The sequence below is a fragment of the Thalassophryne amazonica genome, chromosome 13 (assembly GCF_902500255.1).
Source record: "Thalassophryne amazonica chromosome 13, fThaAma1.1, whole genome shotgun sequence".
NCBI lineage: Eukaryota > Metazoa > Chordata > Actinopteri > Batrachoidiformes > Batrachoididae > Thalassophryne > Thalassophryne amazonica.
This window is the reverse complement of record NC_047115.1, coordinates 81581692-81602635: the sequence shown is the minus strand read 5'-3', so window position 1 is coordinate 81602635 and position 20944 is coordinate 81581692. Positions and strand designations below refer to the sequence as shown.

At 40.4% G+C, this 20944-nt stretch overlaps 1 protein-coding gene across 1 annotated transcript in view; it reads right to left on the bottom strand.

Annotated features, from left to right (window-relative positions):
* The window catches only part of LOC117522987 (cilia- and flagella-associated protein 46), a 316276-nt gene that overhangs the window by 271805 nt on the left and 23527 nt on the right, over positions 1-20944 (bottom strand). The window contains exons 3-13 of the mRNA XM_034184405.1: positions 20491-20622; positions 20035-20099; positions 16394-16558; positions 15213-15336; positions 12304-12395; positions 8599-8757; positions 8326-8425; positions 7876-7974; positions 6590-6780; positions 3428-3650; positions 2863-2980 (exon numbers count right to left, since the gene is read on the bottom strand). Of these exons, the coding sequence (XP_034040296.1) occupies positions 2863-2980; positions 3428-3650; positions 6590-6780; positions 7876-7974; positions 8326-8425; positions 8599-8757; positions 12304-12395; positions 15213-15336; positions 16394-16558; positions 20035-20099; positions 20491-20622 (1468 nt within the window). The remainder of the gene's footprint in view (positions 1-2862; positions 2981-3427; positions 3651-6589; positions 6781-7875; positions 7975-8325; positions 8426-8598; positions 8758-12303; positions 12396-15212; positions 15337-16393; positions 16559-20034; positions 20100-20490; positions 20623-20944) is intronic.

The following is a 20944-nucleotide window of genomic DNA, read 5'->3' as shown; positions in this document are numbered from 1 at the left end:
ATAATATTATTTTATAAACAACAGAAAAGGGACTTACATTTTGGTGCGTCATTGCTGCTTTGACATCCAACACGAACTTTAAATAGGAGTCCAAAAATAATTCTGGCGATGTAGTCCGTGACACTGTGTACTGACTTTATGTACTTCCAAAAAAAAAAAAGACTTTGTGTACTTCCTCACTCCAGTGAAAAATCACGTCAGAAATTTGTCCAGCTTTTCACACTAACTTCATCCTCTTAACAGCTCTTCATGCTGTTGTGAACAGTCTTTTGTCTGCCTCTCTCCCCTTCCCTTTTTTAACCTCTTGTGTGTAGTTTGTCTGTTCTCCCTTCAGGTGGTGTGCTGCAGAGCCAAGGAACACCTACTGCTCATCAGCTACTGGCACTTGAGGCTCATCTGCGGCTCATCAGGAGTGGGTTACTTAAAACCCTGGCTTTGAGCTCAGTCAGTGCCAGATTCTACATGTTGACTCTCCATGAGCAATCCATGTATGTATGTATGTATGTATGTATACACATATGTAAGGCAGATGTCATCCGCAACCAAAATTTTGTGCAGCTCAAAAATCCTGGCAACGGAAAAACGTGTCTCTGCGGATACTTGCGGACGTGTGCGGATGCCGGCCGACTCATACAAGCATGTTTCACGGATACTGCGGATGTTTAGTGAATTCATGCGCAAATCTTCCTAAACACCAGTGGGACCGGGCCTTAAGGTCAAGTCTAGCTTAATTGGAACTGCATCACAAGACGCACAGCACCTGACCTCTGACCTCTGAAGATATTCATGAACTGTGAATGATTTCTGAACAGTGAACCTCATTTCCTCAATAGTGAACCTTATTTCCAGAACTGTGAACATTCCTGTTTTAAGCCTTCAGCGAACTGCTTGTTGTTAAAGGCTTCAGTGTTACGAGTGCAATCACTCACCTCTGTTCTCCTGCGTTCTCTTAGTTCCTTGGCTCTGTGCGTCCCACCTGGCTCCGGCTCCAGTCCCATATACTCCAGGATCTCTAAGACTGGCTCGGGATCCTGCAGCTCCCTAATTTCCACCGCTACAAGCGGGCTGACTCTCCACTCTGCAGGCACCCCCAGCGCAGCAATATTATTCATTTATTTATTGTAAATAAATGTCTTTTCATTTACAACCAGTTCTGTTCCTTGCTCCCAGCATTTGAGTTCATCACCTGTAACAGTTCGGTCCCATCCACACCTCTAACCATAACACATGCCTCCAGAAGGCTTACGGCATAGTGAATTTGTTTTGTGTGTGTGTGAGTGTGTGTGTTAGAAGAATTAGCAAATTAGCAAAGTCAATTAACTCGTTCACACTGTCGTCCGTCAGCAAAACAAACTCTGCCATGTTTTGCTAAACACCGCCCCACTAGTGTTTGTATGGGCAGGATTCACACCGTGCAATGGTACAAAATGATGGAACCAAATTGCATGCTAAATGAAATGAATAATCCATGACATGTGACATACAAAGCACCAATCACATGGCAAGTATCCACTCAGCCGTTATATAATTAGTAATAATCATATTACATGAGACAGTTGTGTCAGTGATATTTGGTCAGTGGATCTGTGTAGTGTCTGATGTGATCAGCCATGCACCAGCAGCACAGATCCAGCCATGACTCAGAGCTCTCACTCCAGTAAAAACAAACTGCACTTTATGGGCGTCCAGAGTGTGACATGTTTCTATGAGACAAATATGTTGGGGTGCATCATGGAAAAACTGGGTCAGGATGTGTGTGGGTATGTTGCATAGTGTATCCTATATGCACAGCAGCGGCATGCACATGTTGCTGCGGACGTGCACGTCTTGTGGCAGACACATTGTCTTTGATAAAAACAGTTGAGGAAGGCAAACAGTTCCCGTGGGAATTATGGCAAGAAGGATGACAGTCCTATAAATTCATGCTATGTACACACAACCATCACACACCAATGTTGCCACCACTGTGTCTGCAAAAGAGTCTTAGGGCCCTGTCCCACTGGCGTTTAGGAGGATTTGCGGATGGAATGCGCACAAAAGTGGCCCACATCCGCCAAACAACCGCAATAACCGTGTAACATTCCTGTATGAGTCGGCCGCCATCCGAACACGTCCGTGATCATCCGCAGAGGCATGCATGTCCGCAGCCAGGCTCAAAAATCCTGCTGCGGATGAGATCCACATCACTGCCTGAACACATACTGAAGACATACGCAGGACATACACAACCAACGCGCCACATATCCCCTGTCATCCACTGATATCCGCAACCGACGGGTTGGCGCGGCTTGGCGGCGGACCGGGACAGCATGCAAAACAGATATGACGCGTGCCCAGCACGGCCACATCACGGTCGCAAATGGTATGTCGTGCATGCAGACAGAGTGGGCAAGGATGGAGCGAGTGCATCACGGCCGCTGTGCCCCTCATGGGGGCGCCTCCGCGGTCGCCTTTGCTTCTGTTCCCTGTAATATCCGCTTTTCTTCCTCATGTATTCGCTGATCCACCCCGGGACATTTGTCATTTCCGCCCACCTTTGTTGCGGACGCTCAGCTTTTGTCTCCTCATTTCATGCGCAAATCCTCCTAAACGCCAGTGGGACAGGTCCCTTACAACTGTGATTGCAACTTTTTCCCCACTAAGTCTATGATGAAGACTATCAGCAACTCTCTCAAATCAACAACATTTTTATCTCTGTGTGTCTGGAGCTTAATACGTACAACTGCAATTCCCCCACAAAATTTGCAGTTATTTGTGGTATGTTTATCCCAAATATAAGCAGGGGTTCTTTGTACTCATATCAGAGGGCCTTAACATATGTGCTTATCATTGTGAAAATTGATGAGGGAGAAAAATCTATACTTTCTGATGGGTTGTCTGCATCCAGCACCATCTGGAACTCATCAGGGGCCAGGAGGAGTCCGACAGCAACCAGGACAGGACGGCTGTCAGTCATATTTTGAAACTGCATGTCCCTGGCCTGCGAGATAAATAGATAAAGCTCAGTCAGAATTTCAGCGTTACTTGGTGCTATGAAATTTAATTGCAGTACTCTCAACAAGGATAAGGTGCTCTGTAACTCAAGGCAAAACAGGGCAGACCACAAAACACCTATTATTGCAAATTTTAATTATTTGATATCATGGCTTCCAAATGACTGTCCAAAAGTTTCAATCAATGCAACAGAGTTCAAAGAGAATTGGCATCGAATTTTTCATATGAAGAATTATTTTACTTTTATTATTATTTGACTGATTTACAAAATCCAGTTCTGCCAATAAGTCAATTTTGAGTGGCAGTTGTTCAGTTTCAATTTCTGATTTGGCTGACAAATAAAGCTAAGTGTATATTTTACATCCCAATTTTGCCTTGTGCAGGTTTAGACAGCAACTACATTTTGTCATGTGAGACTGCGTAACCCAAAAACCTGCTGTATAAGCATGGCAGCCTTATCTTCATCCCTGATGGGGGTTTGGTCAAGTGTCTGCCTGAGCTCCAACAGGCGGAGAATTGATGACAGTCGTTGTTGTGCTCCATTATCCAGCTGCATGGCTTTCTGTAGGTGGGTCATTGAAGCCTGAAGGCGTCCCTCCTCCTCCTCAATCATTGCCAGCTCAGTGTGGAGTTGGCATCGCATTTCAAAAAACATGCTGTTAAAAAAGTAAACAGCATAAATAATACAATATTGAATATTGAAGTGGCACACAGAGTGCACAACACCTGTGGTGTACATGCTTGACACACAGTGTGACTGAGAGATACCATCATGCTGTATACAGTTTGAGTGACCTTGACATTTGATCACTTCTGTTTAAAACTGAACCACTTCATCACTGACAAACACACAACTATTCCAAATAATAATAAATAATAAATACTCCATTGCATTTAACACAAATATATACACAGAAAAGTTTTGCAAAGGACCTTTTTTTCCTGAGGATGAAGACATTAATATACAATATCAGATTGGACACACTTTCCTGAATAGGAAAGTGTGTTTTTGCTGTAACTGCTGATAATACAAGCAACATACTTACTGTACAAATACTGTACACAAGAGGTGCCCACACTTTTTTACCTTGTGAGCTCCTTTTAAAATGACCAAGTCAAGATGATCTACCTACATTAAAAATGCACATGCAGAACTGCAGTAAAACTTAGTCCCTGAGTAATACCAACCTAAACACTTTAGTTGTTAAAATAATAATAATAATAATAATAATAATAATTATTATTATTATTATTATTATTATTATTATAAGTAGTAGTAGTGGAATCAAACAATGTCTTCAAAAGTGGACCTTTAATCTAGGGGTGTTGGGAGGGCACAACACCCTCTTTCCATCTGGTTTCGCCACTGGTTTGCCGTCTGAGCAGGAAGAATGGATAATGTGTGCATTTAAGCTGAAAGCACAACCTGATTGACAGGTAAGACGGTTTAATCAGTGTCATACCATCCTCAGAAAGAGACTTTAGGCACATTTGGGAGGGAAAAAAGCATTAGTATTAGCATCATGGGTATTTAGCTGTTTTTAGTTTAACCACAGTGAGGACACCACAAATCAGCACAGAATTTTGAAAAAAGTGTAAACGCATCTGTAAAACTCACTGCAGGTGTGTTGTCATCACTACGGTTTGAGACACAGAGAGACAACTGTTTTTTCAACTTGTAGCTGCTACACAAAACAGCAGATCACACGGCAGGATAATTAGGCCGATATCGGACCCGATCTTCCCCTTCCGACAATCTTAAGGACGCCCCGACAATCGTGATGACACCAAAGATAATCTTATCAGATATTCCTGTCGTGTGTGTGTGTGTGTATGTATGGCTTCAATCATGGAGAAACTGGGGAGAGCTGGCATTTACCGTTTGGCATGCTTATGTAATTTGGGTCAAGGATGAACACTGTGAAAATACAAAGTTGGTAGGACTAACATTTTTGGAGAAATTAGCAATATTAGCTAACAACAGTGAACAATAGACAGTGTGCTGCAATGCACCATGGGAGTTCAGGGTTTGGGGTTTTAAATGCTGTTATTGTAGTTCATGTTAGTTTAACAGTGTTGTTAATGTTATTGATTTACTGTGTTTTGTATTGGTTTAGTCAGTTTAGTTAAGGGTCATGTTGCTGTTACCATGAGTAGGAAGTGTAGTGCTTTTGATGTCTTCCACCACTGTCTGTCCGTGGGTGTGTAAAAATAAAATCACGTGCTTGTGGAAGAATGCAGAAAAGACTAAAAGCTCTGTGCGCATGTGAATAACTTTGATCACAGACAAACTCGGAAGAGCTGACATTTGCCATTTGGTATGCCTATGTATAATGTATTTTGGCTCAAGGATGAATGCCGCCAAAACAATAACCTAAACAATTATAAATACATTAAGACAGTAAATTAACATTAAAATATTATGCAATTAACAGGAAATAAAAGGGCTGAGTTCTTCTAAAAACTGTTGAGGTCTAAGGTCTAAGGTTCTAAAAACATTCTGGACTCACACGCCATCCCAACTCATTCTAGAAACTTTGCACAATTTATTGACAACCTTGCAAAATGTCAGCTACTTATTTTATAAACACTACCCAAACTAGAGCATGTGGATCCCCACATGCAAACGCCCTATTACGTTAAAAATTTAACAGCACCAACAAAAGAAACTGGAATCATCCCAGTCACATGCTCCATGCATTCTTTAAATCCACAATGTTTTGTTCTGCATTTGCCCTTGTAGTGTGCATCATGTTTCTCACAGCTGTTGCTAGATTAAATTGTTAGATCAGAAAGGTATCATGTATGCAGCAAAAGTGTTGAACTTGTAGAAACATTCACTTATCTCGAGAGTTATACTCAATTTCTCTGATTCCTCGGCCTTTGACATTGAGAGACGCCTGGTAAAAGCTTATAGTCATGAGGTTGCTGGACAGAGGTGTTTGGCCATGCCAATATGTTTGTAGGAAGACAAAGGTCCAACTCTTTAGAGTCCTGGTGCTGCCTGTCTTACTCAGTGGTTGTAAAAATTGGATGCTAACCAGTGACCTAAGACAAAGACTGGATATCTTTGGCTCTAGGTCTCGAGGACTTTGTGTCAAACGAGTAGTTACTTTGGGAGAGTCAGATGAGAAGTATTAAATGCACTGTGTGGTGTATTTCAACACATAGGTGGCTTAGTGCTGACGACCCCAGTAGCTGGAGAAGACCAAACGCACCCCCACACTTCACATGCCTGCGGCAGATGGATGGTAAGTTTTGAGAGGTGGAGATGGACCGGACCTCTGCTGTGGGTAATTGCCATTCAGAACACAAGGTGGTTCAATAAGTCATGATGTGTCAAAGCACAATACCAGCATATGCTCCCAGACTTGACTTGATGGGATATATCACCAAAACACAGAAACCAATTTAACTGTCTCAGTGGTAAAGTCTTGTGGACTGTAAACATTGAATTTGGGAAATTCCATTCAGAGTATAAGTTAAGTGTATAGTTCCACATAAATATGCAAACACACTTAATAACTCAAGCCCTTAAGGTCGGGAGGTGCGAAAGAAACAACCTTTTTAAGGTGAGTATAAAGAAATGTGAAACCTTTGTGTGTCTTCCAGCACTTGGGCCACCCTGACCAAAGGTGCCTTGATGTGTTTCTTTAGATTGTGCTGCATGAGTGGTAGGGAGAAGCTCCACTGGACAGCACACACAGCCTGCACAGCCTGAGGGTCTTCTGCTCTCACTGCACTCTGGAGGCACTGATCCAGCTTGCGTATGTCCTTCAACTGAGACTGTGGGACCAAGACGACATAATTAAAGTGTCTGCTTCTCTGCAAGACCATAATACAATTGTATTTAGCCCTTGGCCTTGGATATAACAAACATGATCCTCTCAAGGCTGACAGTACTATTACTGGAGCAGATAAGTTTGATTTTTGGTCAGAACTGAATACTGAATATTATGGAGTTATGGGGTAAAACCAACAAGAATGGTGACAAAGGTTAATTTCAGTTTGTACAGGGGTCAAAAGTTAAAGTTGCTCCAATCTTTCTAAAATGTGATGCAAATTATTGGTTGAGTTAATAGGGTTTTAAAAAGGAATAGTTTGCACCAAGTGTCATGCTCAGTTGTTACATTACAGGGTAACATATGTCACATGCCATAGAATCCAATGTAGGTCGACATTGTTTGACATGTACTTTGCAAACCAAGCATTCAACACAGTCAAAACTATACAACTGATTAATCCTATTAGCTCAACCAATAATTTGCGCCACCTTTTACCAAAATTGGAGCAAGTTTAACTTTTGACTCCTGTACAAACTGAAACTGACTTTGTCACCATTCTTACTGTTTTTACCCCATTACTTCATAACATTCAGCCATAGATAGTCCAAACTATACCTTTTTGGAATCTTTGTGATCAGACACATAATGTGGTATAGCTTTCAATATGATTGGAGCATTTTTAAATTTTGACCCCTGTGTAATACTTCACTGACCCTTACCTGGCCGCCATATTGGATTTTCAAGTAGCCTGCACTTTTTCTCAAACACTGGTTTATGAACAACATTCATGCCAAATCTGATGCTTGTATCACCAAGTGAAGGATTGGCACTAAATGTTGTGCCAATCCCTAAACATGACAGCTGTCATACCAACACAAAAATGAGATTACACCATCCCCATTTCCCCAGGAAAAAACACGTGAGACTGTATTACAATAATCATGCCTCAAGATGCCATTGATATCAAGAGGAAGTTCTGTTTTCACAATGATCTTGCAGAAATTATTATTAAATGAGCTTCTGACAACAGAACAACTGCATGCAATACAACATGTTCCAGAGACACATGAAAGATGTTATGCATATTTTAAAGTACCTCCACGGTGTCCTTGGAATAATCATTCATTTTTGCCTCTTTCTTCAAGAGACTGAGCTCACATTTGACACACTCCATTATTATGCGTTGCCCCACACTCTAAAAAGAAAAGCGGATGAGATTTCAATAGTCAGGCTTCAGCAATTCTTTCCAAAGAGGATGAAATGTATAAAGTTGGGCATATTCTATTCCAGTCATCTTATGCATTCATTGTCATTTTTATTTAACTGTCCCACTTACGCTATACAATATGCAAATGTGAGAAAATGATGCCAGTGAGTAAAAATAAACACATACTGCAATTAAGATTATTCACCGATTGTCAAGTGCTTACATATTAGCATCCATTGTAGATATAACATTCTTTGCATGGATTTGCATGTTTGCATACTGTCTCCAGGTACGGTAAGGAACAATGCATCAGGGTTTAAGTGAATATCATACACTTACAGCCTCTCGCACTGACTTTAGCTCTTTCAGACAGGTCACAGCGACTTTGTGATGCTTCACTTGCAAGGCCAGCATAGCCAACTCAAGGAGGAAGGTAACTCTGCAAATCCCAGATAAAACATTGTTTACACAAATCATAACACTTCAGAACAGTAATCTGAACCATGTGATACCCCTTGGTAATCCATGTGGTTTTATAGCTGAAGCAGGTTTAGGATGAAGAATGCGAGCAACAAAGTTTGTTGGACAGGTTTGAGAGTTTGAAACACAGACCTGTCTGCTGGTGAAATGGGTGTTGGGCTCTGAGGAGGATGTGAGCTGAGGTTTGTCGCAGATCCTTTTGTGCAATTAGTCAAGAGATTTAAAATCTCTACAAACTCCTCGGAATCCTCTTTCTTCAGCCCATACTCCATTAGTTCTTCCAAATTTCTACTGACATTAGAGAAACTATCAATAGCAATACACATACAATGCATGTGAAAAATCACATTTTTAATTATTCTTTTCCTGCTGTCTGTATGCAGTGTATTATGCTAAATGAGTAATTCCTGGCTTACACCATGAAGACTACGTATAACTGTTTTATCACTGCAGTATAATAAGGTGGTGGTTTTTTCCTCATTTTGGGGGGTATCACAAAAAGCAAACATAGTGACAGTGATAATGATAAAACAGTGACCACAACAGTTAAAAAAAAAAGAAAAAAAAAAAAAAGACTAACAGTACCAGAAACATTAAACAGTGCTTACTGAGTCAAGTGTTCAGGATGATAAATAAGTACTACATAGGTCCTGAGACTGGTGCCCAGATTCCACAGTGTAAAGCAGACGAGAGTCTGTGATGATTCCCATTGTACTGGGCTCTCATGAAAAGTAGGTTACTTCCCCATCTAAGGCCGGCACCCACCCAGCTGGGTAAACTAGTACAATGCAGATGGAATATCTTGTCAAAGGACAAGGGTCAGATCATGTTCACTTGTGTATGGGGCATGTGTAGCTAGGGTAAGCTAGTGCAACGCAATTAAAATTTTGTTACACGTAGGTGCACAGACACTCCAATATACAGTAGTGTTCAGAATAATAGTAGTGCTATGTGACTAAAAAGATTAATCCAGGTTTTGAGTATATTTCTTATTGTTACATGGGAAACAAGGTACCAGTAGATTCAGTAGATTCTCACAAATCCAACAAGACCAAGCATTTATGATATGCACACTCTTAAAGCTATGAAATTGGGCTATTAGTAAAAAAAAAAGTAGAAAAGGGGGTGTTCACAATAATAATAGTGTGGCATTCAGTCAGTGAGTTCGTCAGTTTTGTGGAACAAACAGATGTGAATCAGGTGTCCCCTATTTAAGGATGAAGCCAGCACCTGTTGAACATGCTTTTCTCTTTGAAAGCCTGAGGAAAATTGGACGTTCAAGACATTGTTCAGAAAAACAGCGTAGTTTGATTAAAAAGTTGATTGGAGAGGGGAAAACTTGTACGCAGGTGCAAAAAATTATAGGCTGTTCATCTACAATGATCTCCAATGCTTTAAAATGGACAAAAAACCAGAGACGCGTGGAAGAAAATGGAAAACAACCATCAAAATGGATAGAAGAATAACCAGAATGGCAAAGGCTTACCCATTGATCAGCTTCAGGATGATCAAAGACAGTCTGGAGTTACCTGTAAGTGCTGTGACATTTAGAAGACACCTGTGTGAAGCTAATTTATTTGCAAGAATCCCCCGCAATGTCCCTCTGTTAAATAAAAGACATGCAGAAGAGGTTACAATTTGCCAAAGAACACATCAAATGGCTTAAAGAGAAATGGAGGAATATTTTGTGGACTGATGAGAGTAAAATTGTTCTTTTTGGGTCCAAGGGCCGCAGACAGTTTGTGAGACGACCCCCAAACTCTGAATTCAAGCCACAGTTCACAGTGAAGACAGTGAAGCATGGTGGTGCAAGCATCATGATATGGGCATGTTTCTCCTACTATGGTGTTGGGCCTATATATCGCATACCAGGTATCATGGATCAGTTTGGATATGTCAAAATACTTGAAGAGGTCATGTTGCCTTATGCTGAAGAGGACATGCCCTTGAAATGGGTGTTTCAACAAGACAATGACCCCAAGCACACTAGTAAACTAGCAAAATCTTGGTTCCAAACCAACAAAATTAATGCCTCGCAGATGTGAAGAAATCTTGAAAAACTGTGGTTATACAACTAAATACTAGTTTAGTGATTCACAGGATTGCTAAAAAAAAGCAGTTTGAACATAGTAGTTTTGAGTTTGTAGCGTCAACAGCAGATGCTACTATTATTGTGAACACCCCCTTTTCTACTTTTTTTTACTAATAGCCCAATTTCATAGCCTTAAGAGTGTGCATATCATGAATGCGTGGTCTTGTTGGATTTGTGAGAATCTACTGAATCTACTGGTACCTTGTTTCCCATGTAACAATAAGAAATATACTCAAAACCTGGATTAATCTTTTTAGTCACATATTATTCTGAACACTACTGTATGAATGTGGGAGGCCAGACAATACTCACATCCCTTGGGCTCCCACATACCTAAGTCTGACCCACAGCTCATGTGCGATTGCTCTATAATGCAAGTAAAATACAATATGGCCAGAACACAAAAGGCTCACAGGAGCCCCAGTTCCCCAAGACCAATAAACCAACCGGTCTTACAAACTCAGCTTGTACAAATATGACATGGTGGTAATGAGGAGACAAAGTAAAACAAGGGGAAAGGGGCTCAGACAAACCTCCACTAACCCTATACTAGTGGAATAACATCCACAGTTCCAGAATGCAGGTAGACGCACCCAACATACAGGATCCCAAGTAGCATGTAAGGAGTTGGGCTCGGAATTAGAAAGAACGTACAATGAAACATCATGGCAAGAGAAAACAGCCACAGCAACTAGAGTGCCTTAATTGAGAGAGTGGCATCAACTCAGAACATGGTGCCATTTTGGCTCCAACTGCGCTGAACTACTGAATGAACCTTTTATGTTTTCAACATTTTTTTTAAATCATTTAACCACATACAGCAACACATCCAGGTACAGATGCTGTCAAAATAAATATAAAAACAGTTAAGCTATCAAATTTACATAAATTTACCATTGATGATGACTTATTTAATTATTTTAAAGCCTGATTTAAATTCCGTGTCATGCAATGGCGTATATATATATATATATATATATATATATATATATATATATATATATATATATATATATATACGCCATTGTCATTGTAATTAGCATTGTCCCAGGTTTACTTCTGTCCTGGTCTTTTCTGGTTAGAGTTTGCGTGTTCTCCCCGTGTTTGTGTGGCTTCCCTCCAGACATGGTGACTACCTCCCACTTCCAAAGAGAAGCAGGTGAGATAATTGGTGACTCTAAATTGATCATAGAAGTGAGTGAGCGTGTGTGTGTGAATGGATTTGTCTGTTGATATGTGTAGGCTGAGGCCTGTCCAGGGTCCCGACTCATCCAATGATAGCCTCCCGTGACCCATAGACAATGGTGATATGGGTATTTAAGATGTGTTATGCCTTTAGTATTCCAAGATTGAAAACAAAGTGTTTTTTATTTGGTTTAAAAAAAAAAGAAATCAGGATTCCTCCTAATGTGAGTTCTATTAAATGGCTTTCTATTTTAATGGTCCTATAATTGGCACAAGAAACAGTGCATAAGTCTTGCACAAGTGTTTAGACTGAGTAAACAATGTCTAAACTTTACAGGGATGTTCAACAATGCTACGATAATTTAGTGAAAATATATTTTTTATGCTAGACAGGTAAACTGATTTGTGAGCAACAGATAATGATAAAGGCTTTCACATCATAACAATGTAAAATAGAAACAGATTCTGTTTCACAAGTCTACATTCATTTTAGAAGAATAAAAAGCACTGAAAATGAAGAGATTTAAAAACAATGACAACAACACAGAAATGTGGCTTACTTTTTAAATTTCTGTATTCTGTATGTAACTGCTAAGGTGGAAAAGCGGCTGCTCATTTCAAGGACATCACTCTCTGACAAGTTGTGCTGAACCTAAAAAGAGAAGAGGAACATAGGTGTCAATTATCTAAGTCATGGACTGTATGTACACTGGACAAATCCTCTGTAACATCAACCACAGGTTTTCTGAAGACCACTTTTGAGATGCCATCATGGCACTCCACCTAAGCAACCCATAAATGGGTAAAAGGTGGAGTGCATGGAAGCCCGTGCATGACCGGGCAGGAGTAATACTACCTATAACAAATATATCTGTCTAAAGCTATGTTGTGCATGCTCCGCTTCAGTATTTTCTCATTTCCCCATGCACGGCAATCCTTGTCACTATCGTGTGGTGAGGACTTCAGGCAGCAACCCAATCTCTCGAAATTCCATGATGGCATGATGTAAAGTAAATAAACCTATTGGTTTGTGATACATTTCATTTCATGTTATATTTCGTGACGGCAGCATGAATTCATTTTGTGACAGTATCACAACATGCGGGGTTATGGTTAGTGTTAGGCCTCGCTCTCACTGCCTCCGATGCGCAGAGCGCTCCGGCAGCCCGCAAGGATAGACTTCTTGCGGAAATATCCGCAGCGCCGCAGGACCTCGGTAACCTCCGTGGCCACTGAGAGAGGTTTGTATCTTTTTAATGACTTGGATTCTCTGTGGGGCCCACATCCGTACCCAGCAACGGTAATACCGGAGGCAGTGTGAGCAGGGGGTTAGTGGTAAAAACGCAGGCAGATGTTCTCCATGACATTTGTGTGCCATCAGCCAGTGCTGCCACAGTTACTTTGAAAAAGTACTCCAATTACTGATCACTCCTTGAAAAAGCAACTTAGTTAATTTACTGATTACCCAGTTTTAAAAGTAACTAAGTTAGATTACTAGGTACTTTATTAGTTACGTCCAGCAGCTGCCGTCAACACCCCCTGTCACCTCAATATGAAAATGATAACCACTTTTGCCAGTACTCACTTTATAGTCCCCCTTTCTTGACTTCAATGAACATAAAACCTTGTTTTTATAAAAAATAAAATAAAGACACCTTTCTTGACCTTATATTTAACTGTTGACAGCACTGTAACAGTAAAATTTGAAATTTATAATCTACATTGTTTATAAATGTAAATACTAAATTCTTTCTAACATTTAAATTATTTCTCAACATTTTAATTGTTAAAATTATTCTAATTATAATAAGAAGAATTATTATTATAGTAGTATGAAACATTGTCTTCAAAAGTGGACCTTTTGTCTAGGGGTGTTGTGGGAGGGCCGTAACCCCCTTCACCCCCCCCCCCCCCCGAACTCCACCTGGATTCGCCTCTGGATGGCCATCTAAGCAGAAGAATTAACATGTATTTATGGAAAAGCACAACCAGACTGACAGGTAGGAAATGTTTTTCAACATTTTTTTTAATGTCACGTCATCCTCAGACAGAGACTTTAGCGCATTTGGGTGGAAAAAAGAAGCATTTGTTAATGCGTGCGGATCAGCTGTTTTTATCAAGGACACACATGAAGAGGCACAGCGTTTTAAAGAAAAAAAGCATAAAAATGCCTTTGTAATGCTCAATGCTGGTGTGTTGCCATCACCACACTTCAAGAGAGGACAACTGTTCTTTCAACTTGGCGCTGCACTGCAGAAAACAGTTGAAAAGCTTGCAGCATCAAATGCTTTGTGGGTGAAGTGGACAGTTTCGTCGAACCGCGACCTCCGTCTGCCCACGGGCTGCTGCGATCGACCCACAATACAAAAATAGTAACACACAGTGACTTGGAGAAGTAACTTTAATCTGATTACTGATTTGGAAAGATTAACATGTTAGATCACTCGTTACTGAAAAAAAGTGGTCAGAATAATTTGTGATCCTCAGAGTAACGCGTTACTCTAATTTGATAGTGTCTCTGTGCATCATTCAACTACCGGCATCACTGCCACCAGCATAGCACATGTGCTTAACTCAAAGCTTGTTGTAGTAGACTACACAATTGCTCTTATAACTCCTTCTGATCAGCAGTGCACGCATCCAAAAAAAAATCTGGCATAAAATGTTTACCAACTCCCAGTGTGGGTCTGTGCTGGATCTCCACTCAAAATAGGAGCAGCCAAGAGGCAAACAACAACAACAACAACAGTGGGTTAATGGTTAGCACTGATGCCTCACAGCAAGATGATCCCGGGTCGGCTTCCAACCCGGTCCTTTCTGTGTGGAGTTTGCATGTTCTCACTGTGTTGCCGTGAGTTCCCTCCAAATTCTCCAGCTTCCTCTCACTTCAAAAGACATGCAGATATGATGAATTTATGACTCTAAATTGACCCTAGGTATGAGTGGGAGTGTGAATGTGTTTGCTGTCAGCTCTGCAACAGAAATAGAAGGAATATACCCTGCCTCTGACTGTTGGAATATGCTCCATCCCCCTTCCCCAGGTGACCCTGAACTGTAGTAAGGGGGTGTAGAAAATGAATGAATTATCTTTGAACAATGAACAAGAACAGAGTTTGCCCGGTAAATCTTGCAGTTTTTGATTTCAACAATTCATGAGCTGCACCAGTCTCATATTAGTTTGATAAGTGTACAGGTCCATGTTGTTATTGCTATTTACATTACTTTTTCTACATAAGATGTAATAAATGGAAAATTAACCACAATAATGAAAAACTGTTTGCACTCGTTGCTGGTGTTCTTATATGCCCCTTCCATGATAACAGACTGAGGGCAAGTGATCAAAAGAAGTACAAATGGCGGCATTCTGGACTCCAACAATGCTCATACAAGCTTATTATTAAGTATGCAGCAAGCTAATTGTAACTGCTTTGTCTTCATCCAAAACCTTTAGAAATAAAATTGGACTTACCAGTAAGCCAAATAATTTTTGAAAAAGATGTGGGACATGTGATTTGATGAATTCTTCAGTTACTTTGGCAAAACTTTGAGCCTCTTCCATCTTCCCAGAGTCCACAAGACATTCAATCAGGTGCCTGGAAACAAAGCGCACAGAGTAATATTCAGGGAATAACCCTGTTGTTTCTGATGATTTGCAGATGTTCATGCTGGTTATATGGTCACAAATTGAGCTTTACCGCAAACTGAGCTAATGCGGTGCCGGTAAAACGTGTATTTGCGACCGTATAACAGCATGAACGTCCGCAAATCATCTAACACAAGGGGGCTATTCCCATTCTAATCCAATTCCATCGTTTGCGCGGTTTATTTTTCTGTAGGTAATTCGGCCGGTGAGGCTTACCGTGAGGCAGTGTTGCTTCAACACTGGTCAGGGCGCGGAGCAGTCCATGAAATGTGAAAATCCATCAAATCCATCAAATGTGAAATGGTAATTCTGTGTCAGAAACCACATCGATACTTTCATATGGTAGCTTAAAATCACCCATTTTGGCGTCGGCGCGTTGGTACGTGACTTTCTCTCACTCTCAGTTAACAGCTAGCAGCACACACAGCCAGGGTTCTGTCGAATTGTGCGTCTCGTTGCATAAATCGACAGTTCCACATCCCGATAATACTGTGCATGCATGCATATGTGCAGTTGCGTGGAGGACAGGAACGATATTCGACAGGAATGACATCTCGTCAGAACACCGGTCAGTGTGTGGAGTAATGCATCCAAATGTGAAACTTTCAAATATTTTGCCACCATTACCCCGATATTATACGGTCTGAAATCTCACGATTAACCAATCAGATTTGCGGAAAAAAATGTAATTGGATGAGAATTTACAATATAAGTAGTGTGTCTATGCCTGCAACAACAACAAGGATTGTTAAGATATTTCCAGAACTGATAACATTGGCTATGGTGTGAGATTTACTTGACAAGGCTGCACAGCATCAAACGCAATTTATATCAAGTTGTACAGATTTGCTTTCAGTTTGAGTTTAAGGAAGGTCATTTTAGAAATTTTTATTTTTTGTATTTGAAATGGCATAAACATTAAAATGTGTGAAATACCAAGTGTTCCAATACTTTTGGAGGGCTCTGTAAATGAAAGGAAAGCAAGATAGCATCACAGGGTCACTTGCATCATGAGTTCAGCCCGCCATCTGTGATCCTGTACGTCCACCTCTTCCAGACTTTGGACAACCTGCTTAAGAGAGGGAACCAGGTGGAGGCGACGCTCTGGCTGCAGTAGAGGACGTACTGTCTGTAAGTACAGTACTGAGGCATTATACACTATGAAGTGGCATCTGAAAGAAAACAGAAGCACACAGAAAACACTGAATTATTTATATGACAGACATGTAAGACATTTAATCTTCACAGATCTCAATTCAGATCAACTGGCAACTCTGAACAGAAAACTCCTATTAACTGCAAATGAATGTGGATTAATAGTCATTCAATGACCCACAAGAGAGCAGCCCCCACATTTTAAGCATCTCTGTGTGACAGAAGTGAAAGATATGAGTTCCAGAGAAAATTGAAAATATAATGTGTGAATTTTGCTAATTTATTCACCAGAGAGTACACTGTGCAATAGTTTGGCTTGGATGTATCAGATATGTAATTCCCTCTGGGTTCATTGAGATTTTCATTCAGCTTTCCAACTGACAGGTTGAGTTTATTAACGATTCAGTGCTGACTGCTTGCAAAGACTAAGCCTTTATCTCCAAATGTATCTTGAAGAGGTAAAAATAAGGGCTTGTAATCTATGTTTTGCTGTTACATCTACTGTATATTTGTTGTTTTTTTAAATCCTACACAGATGTACAACCCTAAAACAAATGCAAGTTGGAACGGTATGGAAAAGGCCAAAAACTAAACAAAAACAACTGCAGTGATTCTCACATTTACTTTGTCTTCTATTTTATTGCACAGTAAGATGTTTACTCATGTTTTATGTGGTCAACTTCATTTGTTAATGCACACCAATTCCTGCATTTAAAGTGTGTAAAACACTCCAAAAAATTGGGATGAGGCAATTTAGGGCCAGTAATGAAGTACAAAAATATTAAAATAATGATGCTATTTCAAACAGGTGATTGTAATCATGATTTGGTACAAAAACCGTATCAAAATCAAATCAAATCAAATCAATTTTATTTCTATAGCGCCAAATCATAACAAACAGTTGCCCCAAGGCACTTTATATTGTAAGGCAAAAGCCATACAATAATTACAGAAAAACCCCAAAGGTCAAAACGACCCCCTGTGAGCAAGCACTTGGCGACAGTGGGAAGGAAAAACTCCCTTTTAACAGGAAGAAACCTCCAGCAGAACCAGGCTCAGGGAGGGGCAGTCTTCTGCTGGGACTGGTTGGGGCTAAGGGGAGAGAATCAGGAAAAAGGCATGCTGTGGAGGGGAGCAGAGATCAACCACTAATGATTAAATGCACAGTGGTGCATACAGAGCAAAAGGAGAAAGAAACACTTAGTGCATCATGGGAACCCCCCAGCAGTCTAAGTCTATAGCAGCATAACTAAGGGATGGTTCAGGGTCACCTGATCCAGCCCTAACTATAAGCTTTAGCAAAAAGGAACGTTTTAAGCCTAATCTTAAAAGTAGAGAGGGTGTCTGTCTCCATGATCCGAACTGGGAGCTGGTTCCACAGGAGAGGAGCCTGAAAGCTGAAGGCTCTGCCTCCCATTCTACTCTTAAAAACCCTAGGAACTACAAGTAAGTCTGCAGTCTGAGAGCGAAGCACTCTATTGGGGTGATATTGGTACTATGAGGTCCCTAAGATAAGATGGGACCTGATTATTCAAAACCTTATAAGTAAGAAGAAGAATTTTAAACTCTATTCTAGAATTAACAGGAAGCCAATGAAGAGAGGCCAATATGGGTGAAATATGCTCTCTCCTTCTAGTCCCCGTCTTTCTAGTATCCACTAAAGGTTGAGTCTTTGAAGAGCAAAAATGGGCAGCAGATGTCCAGTTTGTCAACAAGTGCATGAGAAAATATTGAAATGTTAAAAAAAAAATGTTACTCAAATAAATATTTAAAAGGATTTGCATATTTCTTCCTCTACAGTGGATAATATCATTAAACAATTAAAGGAATCAGTGTAACCATGTGTAAAGGAGAAGAGCACAAGCCCAAAATGAACACCCATAATCTCTGATCCTTCAGACGACACTGCAACAACAGCTGATATAACCACATGGGCAAGGGATTATTTTGGGAAACCTTTGTAAAGCACTATAATACTGAATTACATTTACAAATGGTACCTAAAAATTTACTGTGGAAAAAAGAACCCTTATGTTACCTTTGCACAGAAGCGGTGATGAATTCTTTGAACTTGAGGCAATGGGGGTTTGACCACAATAGTGGGAAAACATGTTTTTACTATGTGATGGTCCATGATTGTGGTCAAACGAATTACTATTTTGTAGTAGTAGTTTGCTTGTTTGTTAGCAGGATTATGCAAAAATGACTGAACTGATTTCCTTGAGAATTTGTGGAAGGGTGGGATATATACAAAGGAAGAAACATTAAACATTATATACCACCGATAATTAAGTGATGCTTTTTTTTCTTGATATGTTGTACTTATTTTGTGCGTGTTCTCAGTATGGACCTGGTGTCTGACATAAAGTATCTTCTCTTATCTAACCTTCGGAGTTTGTTCTCTTTAAGGGAGTGAATTCAGGATTTTTTTCATTCAATAAAAGAGCAGGGGCAGCACGGTGGATTAATGGAGAGCACTGCTGCCTCACAGCAAGAAGGTCATGGGTATGATTCCCACCTGGCCTTTCTGTGTGGAGTTTGCGTGTTCTCCCCATGTTTGCGTGGGTTCTCTCCGGGTGCTCTGGCTTCCTCCAAATTCCAAAGACATGCAGTTTAGGTGGATTGGAAACTTTAAATCAGGGGTGGCCAAGTTCGGTCCTCGAGAGCTACCTTCCTGACACTCTTAGTTGTCTCCCTGCTCCAACACACCTGAATCCAATGAAGACTCATTAGCAGACTTTTAATGAGCCTTTCATTGGATTCAGGTGTGTTGGAGCAGGGAGACAACTAAGAGTGTCAGGAATGTGGCTCTCAAGGATCGAATCTGGCCACCCCTGCTTTAAATTGTCCGTAGGTGTGCGTGCGGGTGTGACTGTGTTTATTTGTCTATATATGGCCCTGCGACAGACTGGCGTTCTGTCCAGGGTGTACCCCACCTCACTTTCTATGACTGCTGGGATAGGCAACCCTTAATTGGACTAAGTGGCTGAAGATGAGTGAGTGAGTAAAAAAAGTAGGAAAAAAATCTCCAGGGACAACCCCCTTTGGTTTCACTTAAAGAGTAAAAATAAGTAATTCCTTGACCCACCCCTGAAACATATCTCTTCCAAAACCTCATGGTTTGTTCTTTAGACGATACTCCACCCTCCCAGTCAGTTGCAAGAAAATCGATGCAGTAGTCTTTGTATAATCATGTTAACAACAAATCATCCAGTTAACCAACAGACAATCAAGTGAGCACAGGTCAAAACATCACCTCCTGGACAAAGGTAAATTGAAAAAAATAGGCATACGTGAGGTACTAATATATAACAACAGGTGACATTTGGTCTGTTGGTAGCTGTACATATATGCTTTCTAGGTGCCATTCTTGTTTACCTATGTTGTACACTTTCACACTTTAGTGTTGTCTTCCAACAATGTCACAAAATACATAAGTCAATTTTTGTGATGCATTAAGAGAGGCTAACTGTCTTTCTGTAATGTTACATACCTCGGCTTGTCCTTTGAAATTTCAATAACTTTCAGAAAACACAGCACAGCCTTTTCAAACTCTTCCTAAAATAGAAGTGATGCAGAAGGAGGTGTGAGAAGTTGTCACATCATAAGAGAAACATTTTCATTCTGGGCAGCAGTTCATCACATGTAACAAAAAAAACTCTTTACACTGAACTTTGTTTTTTTGCTAAAAATATTAAGTGTACACAAAAAAGGGAAGAATGACGGTGGTGCCACTGCTCTATTTAAACTGCAAATACGTGTAATAAGTGTGTGTGTGTGTGTGTGTGTGTGTGTGTGTGTGTGTGTGTGTGTGTGTGTGTGTGTGTGTGTGTGTGTGTGTGTGTGTGTGTGTGTGTGTGTGTGTGTGTGTGTGTGTGTGTGTACTTTACTGACACAAATATGCAAATACACAAACTCTTAAAGAAATTGTCAAATTTACTGTTCTCACCACACTGCCAGTGGCTGGCGGAGACATCAGCTGACCCTGGCAGAGGTAGGCTCGACACAAAAATTGATTCGCCGGCGGATTTCCTTCAAAGTACATCTTTAAACATGCTGCACTTATCTCCAAACAACTGAGCTGAAAAAGAGAAAAGAGACACATAAAGACCAAAGATAATCAACACTTCAGCCTTTCCTGGAGTTGAAGTGTGTCACCATAAGCTTTCTGTAATAGACATTAACTGTTTGAAAACAGATAAATGGGGCATATTAAATTTTTTGTTTCCTCACAAACTGAATGAAAATTTTTCTTAATCATAGAACACTGTCCTTGAATATTTGTGTTGTTCTCCTGTTAAAGGTCAGCTAAGATTAGGCTGTGATTGTCATTCATAACATATACTGGAACACTCCATATCATTTTTCGTGTGTGTAATTTGTAATATCTACATAAAAAAGTG